At 49.6% G+C, this 6,000-nt stretch overlaps 1 protein-coding gene across 1 annotated transcript; it reads left to right on the plus strand.

Annotated features, from left to right (window-relative positions):
- Positions 1-470: 470 nt before the first annotated feature.
- On the plus strand, positions 471-2,009 carry CGCS363_v011830 (putative MFS-type transporter; the record flags this gene model as incomplete). Its single annotated transcript, XM_036643679.1, has 1 exon — positions 471-2,009. The coding sequence occupies one exon, from the start codon at positions 471-473 to the stop codon at positions 2,007-2,009; it is 1,539 nt and encodes a 512-aa protein (XP_036490573.1).
- Positions 2,010-6,000: the final 3,991 nt, after the last annotated feature.

Consider the following 6,000-nt stretch of genomic DNA (forward strand, 5'->3'; position numbering starts at 1 on the left):
TATCGAAAGCGATAGCAGCGACAGCGATAATGAGGACAAGGACGAGGAAGAGGACGACTACAACGACGATAACAATAGAAGCGACGACGACGACGACGACGACAAGGTCGACGGTAGTAGAGTGATTAGAGTATAACTACAGGAAAAATAAGCGGTCTCGCCTCCATATCAGTGACCAAATAGCCGATTTGCTTAATAGCCGAGTACAGAAGCATTAGCATTGTACATAGTTTTTATAGTGGATAGTCTCCCCTTGATTCACATCATCGTACCCATCTTCGTCAGTGGGCCTTCACGACATGTTGATTTGTAAGTCCTGAATTACAAATCAAGGGCTTGGCCACACCGCCGGTGAAATAACCCCTTCATATAAGGTACGGAATTGTTTAGTCGGAGTCGGGGTCGACAACGCGCCAAGATTCTGTCTTTGATCTATCGAACACAGATCAATGGCTAGAGAGCCTGCAATTATGGCGACTACTGTCCTGACCGTCCGGCATGATCAGGCTGAGCAATCGGGCCATGTTCATTCGAGCATTCCACTTGCGCCCTCGGAAGCATCGTCACCGAGCCCAACGAGAACTCTCGGTGTGCCTCCCGAGTTCTTATCATTTGCAGAAGAAATCGGCTTCGTTTGCGTCTGCTCCATGGGCCAGCTCCTCTTCGCGATTCACCTGGCCCACTCGTTCGTCAACCAACTTACCTTCATTGAAGCCCTGGGCACGAGCACACTCAACACACCATGGCTCATCGGATCCTTCCTCGTCGCAAACGGCGTGTCTGTCGTCATCTCAGGCTCCTTCGCCGACCTCGTCAGTCCCAAGTATCTCACTTGTGGCGCCTTTGTCTGGCTCTCGATGTGGAGCTTCATCGGCGCTTTCTCGATCTCACCTGAGAGAATCATTCTCTTCTTTATCGCGAGATCAATGGCAGGTCTCTCGGTTGGCACTCTATGCGCTGCGGCGATGAGTATGCTAGGAAGAGTGTACCGACCTGGCCTTCGAAAGAACCGAGTCTTTTCACTGATGGGTGCCATGATTCCAATGGGTTTCGCCATCGGCGCGATTCAGGGCGGCGCCTTTAGCGCTCACCTCCATTGGGTCTTCGGGTCTACGGCATTGCTAGCTCTGTTTTGCGTTGGAGGTGCTCTCTGGTGTATCCCTTCGCTCCCTGTCGACTCGGTATCGCTCAAGGACTTTGACTACGCGGGTGCCTCCGCGGCGATGCTGGGATGCGGGCTGCTTATCTTTGGCTTGACCCAAGGATCGCCCACGCACTGGAGCCCGTACACATACGCCCTTGTAATTGTTGGGCTAGCTTCTTTGGTAGCATTTGGACTCATCGAGAAGAAAGTTCGCCGTCCCCTCATTGACAATCGACTTTGGCTCACCCCTGGATTCCTGCCAGTGATTATCTCGTACTTCCTTGGGTACGGGGCATTTGCAGGCGCATGGCAATTCTTCGCTGTGAGATTCCTACTCACAATTCAACACACGTCTCCGATCATCACAGCTTGCTACTTGTTACCTGTTGGCATCAGCGGCACTATAGCTTCCTGGGTTGTCTCCAGATTACTGCACATCATGCCAGGTCACTGGATCCTCATGGGCAGCATGATCGCATTTGCAACGGGGCCAGCCTTCTTCCTCCCTCAGACGTCAGGGACGATGTACTGGGCTTTCTCGTTTCCCGGCTTCGTCATCAGCACCTTCGGGCCGGACATGTCCTTCGCGGCAGTTTCCGTGTTCATCACCTCGAACGTGCCCAGGTCCTATCAAGGTGCTGCCGGAAGCCTTGTCATCACAGCTCAGAACCTTTCAACGGCAGTGTTTGCTGCTCTTGGGGATACTGTTGGGGAGAAGGTAACGAAAATGGCAGACTCCACTCTGGATTTAGGTGCTCTTCGAGCCATTTGGTGGATGAGCCTGGCCACTGCTATGACAGGAGCGCTGGTGTGTGCGTGCTTTGTGCGGATACCGAAGAGCGAGGAGAAGGAGCATGTAAGCTAAAGTCTAAGTGGAGCCCCCACAAGATTCGCTCCGGTTGCACGGACTGCCCATCCCGGAGATGTAGCCCGCAGCGGACGTCAGAACGCCGCTAAGGACGGCCCCACATCGGCGCAGACCCGAGCCGTCTAGCAAGTAAGGGCTTGTTAAGTCAACTACATTTCTACCAAAACAACACTTCTACTCTTGCACATACTTAACAGGCGCAGACGAAAACACTAGTCGCTCTCGAATGACCAACTTCTGATCAAGGACGACGGTCGGCGTGACGTGTGAATCGGCGTTTCCAGTGGCTCATCGCTGTCTTGTCGATTCCTAATTGTAGCCAGTCGAACCGCTGCTATAGATTGTGCGTCGCACGCGTCTACAAATATAACTGTTAGACTTCTCTTTTAGTAATTGATGATGACTTTGGTTTCGAGATACCCCGGTTCCTGACCCCAGTCGTTCCCGTCTGGCGAGGTTGAGTTCGTCTTGTCGCAGCAAGCCGCATTGCATTCCATGCCACAAATTCTGAGTCCTCGCTCGCTAATCTGGATTGCATTGAACCGGATTTGTCAAAGATGCGAAGGCAGAGAGTTGCATATAATTCCGTAGAAATTACAATCCCCCGCCTGCATCGAAGCTGCGTCAAGTTTCTAAAAGGCAAATGAAGTCCCGGCATTCCCACAGAGGTTTAGCATCACATAGGATCCGAGTGTGCGCAGCAGACGCATCATATAAAATTCTGTGAGCCTTTGAACACTTCAACGGAGTTTTTCTGCAAGCCAAATGGCTCCGTTTTCGTAATGCTTGCTTGGTACAGTAGCCAGAGGCTCATCCGGAACCTTTCAATGCTATATCCTTCAATTTACCGTGAAGGCCTTGGTAAAAGTTGAGGACCTCCCATCGTTGGTCCTATTCAGAGCGCATTCATTAGAAGAGTCTTGCTATCTAGGCGGATACTTCTGGCTAACCGGGCGGATTATTACCTATATTAGGTCCAGTAGTTAATACTTAATACTTTTACTATTTTCTTTGCTATTCCTATCTGTCTCTATATCCCTATCGTTATTATTATTATCATCGTCGTCGTCGTCGCCGTCGCCGTCGCCGTTATTATCGTCGCTGTCGTCGTTATCGTCGTTGTTGTCGTATTATGCTTATCTCCTTATATCTACTACCTGCCCGGTTAGCTAGAAGTACCCGACGGATAGCAAAACTCCGTTGGAAAGGACGACTGAGTAGGCCTTTTTGTGAAAGAAATGCTTCGTCATCATCAAATCAAAGCTTCCACGGGCCCCAACATATTTAAACCCTTCTTGTTGAAAATTCAGTAACAGAGCGTGAATACTATCATATTTCTGGGCTCGGCGGCAAAAATGTCCAAGACGAAGTCCATTTATAATATCTATAGAATCTCAGTGAGCCGACGTAGCTGTCGTACCAACGGTCACAGACCAGCTGCTTTGCTAGATTTCACTACAACGCACATATAAGTGAGAGCCACTGGCGCACATAGATAGTATCAGCAAAACAATAATGGAGTTCGATGAAGAATCTGTCTACTAAGGGCATACCCAAGACGCGTATGTATATAGGCTTTTCTGTGGAGTGTGATGACCAATACTGTCTCTTCTCTTCATTGTCCTGCACACGATCTACATGGGTGAAGCAAACAGTGTAAACGTATGATATGATCCTGTTGCATGGGTATTGGCGTTTTGCAACTCTTGACCTACTGGTGAGCCGAACAACATGACTAAGCGAATCGAAACTGAAACGCAGGCACCAAGAGACTGGCGTGCCAGGGATCACTGTGCTGCTACAACGCCTGGATCTTAGTCGTCTCGTGTCCTTGAATACTTGGTTTCTCGATCATTAGAAACTTTCAGAGTCTGGCCCAGATTCAATTTCGGAACTCGTGATGTCGATGTATAAAAGGAGAGGCAGAATTGTACTTGCAATGTGTATGAGCAATGCTCTCGGCCGGCGAGCTGATGATTTTTCGACATTGCCAATCGTTTCTCGCATTCATTTCGAAGCCATTGAAGCCCACAGACGTCCGCAGTCTCAAAGACCTCGATGTAGTGTTACTTGTTTGCCCACTCTCCCGCGTCGCTTCTTCTGGTATATTCCGGGGGATAAGAACCTGTAGCACACCCAGTCCAAGTTTGATATGCCAAGCTTCGTAGACTATAGAGCTGTACAAGTCAGAGGAAGCCTCGCTGCGCCCGAGAAGTGGGTAGCAAACGCGGTGATGGGGTTTCATTTGGCCCGTGTCCCCGGAAAAGAAAGGATTCTGGTTTCTTTTTATACGATGAAACAAAAACTGAAAAAGTTCCCACCGTCACCCGCGCGAACAACACATCGCCCACTGTCGCCGACATGAGTATATAATGATGTCCTTATCACGTCCTGAAGATCGAAAGAAGCCCCAACAGGCAAATCAGATCCTTCTCGGGATCGTAGGCAGAGACTCCAATTGAAGCTCATAACCATTTTCTCAAAATCCTCGTCCACGGTCCGATGACCACGAATGCGCGCATGTTGGTTTGTCAAGACAGCAGCCGTACCTACACCACAGCGCGCCCAAATAAACGACAAGAACCGAAAGATGATACCAGCCAAGAAAGCTTAATCCATGGGGCGCAAAACTAGGTCCATGAGATTCGCATCCCAGATCGCGTTGAGGAAGGGATGGCTGGAGAGAACAGTGGAAATGGCCATTGGATTTGCCACTCCGACGCCGAGCCAAGCAGTAATTCGTCGCAGGAAGACAAGAGCCGGCATAGTCAGCCTATAAATACAAGCTCTCAATGGCAAAAGCAAGTCCTGTCCATCTAGATAGCGAGTCGACAACTCCACCAGGAGGCCCAGAAAGAGACCTCCACAGCAGATACCATAAAAGTGCTCCATGAATCAAATCTACCATGATCCAAGCCAAAATCAAGCTGTGCGAGGGCACGATTTCTCCCTTATCTGAAACTCCAACATTGTTGACCGATTTCACCGGTGTCTACGCCTTCAGCCGCTGCAACTCAAGGTCAACTCGTTCCGCGATGTCACTCAGCTATTCGTAGAACAGAGGTGGGCGAATAAACCAACAGCAGCGACGATGAGATACCCAATATTTCGAAAGACCCGTCTCCATGACCCACCTAAGATATGCATGGGAACTCGTTGCTCATGGCGTGTTTCGAAGCACCTCAATCTCATCGATTTGCCAGTCTTCGCCGACAAAGAAATTCCCCTGCGGTCTATCCCTCAATGGGGAACTCAGGTTCTTATGTAATCGCTCCTCCGAACCTGGTTGTTGAGCAAGGGACTTATCATGCTCTGCTCTGTCTTGGCATGATGGTACCTGTTCTAGATTATCAATTCCCTATAGGTTAACTGAAGTCCGGCTGCAGACTCAGGTATGAAGAGAAAACCCTTTGCATTATGGCAACATGAATCCAAAGAAACGGTCCAGATGAGTCGGTCCTTGGAATGCACAACTGCGGCAATTCATCCTGGTGATTCTCCAACCTCGTTATCACTCGCTGCGGTCTTTTTTGAGTTGGTGGGCTTTGGAGTCAAAACTTTATGGTCTGGGAAAACAGGCTAGTTGCTCTCATATCCCTTGCTGCTGTCTTCGTCACCATCACACACCTCTAATGTCATCTTTGGTGGTCTCTCTATCGCCGGAGACGCTGTGTCTGACTTCATCTCTCGCATTATATTGATCGTAATTCATGGTGTGCTTATGGAGGTATAAAATAAGGTCAACTTGGATGATTCACTGGAAGTCTAGCAATAGCAACATGAGAGGACTTGCTGGCTCGCATCAGTGGCCACAAGGGGCAAACAAGTCAGCAACCGCATGTGGCTTGCTTCACCGAACGTAAGGATCGACAGAGACACAAAGCGGCGCATTGGGATCAAAGTTTGGCATTCTCACATAGGGACTGCTGTTGAGGCTGACAGCGGTGCGACCATCCCGGATCCTCGTAATCCTGCGAGAGACAGGCGT

This window comes from Colletotrichum siamense, assembly GCF_013390195.1.
Source record: "Colletotrichum siamense strain Cg363 chromosome Unknown KSG_Cg363_contig08, whole genome shotgun sequence".
NCBI classification, from domain to species: Eukaryota; Fungi; Ascomycota; class Sordariomycetes; order Glomerellales; family Glomerellaceae; genus Colletotrichum; species Colletotrichum siamense.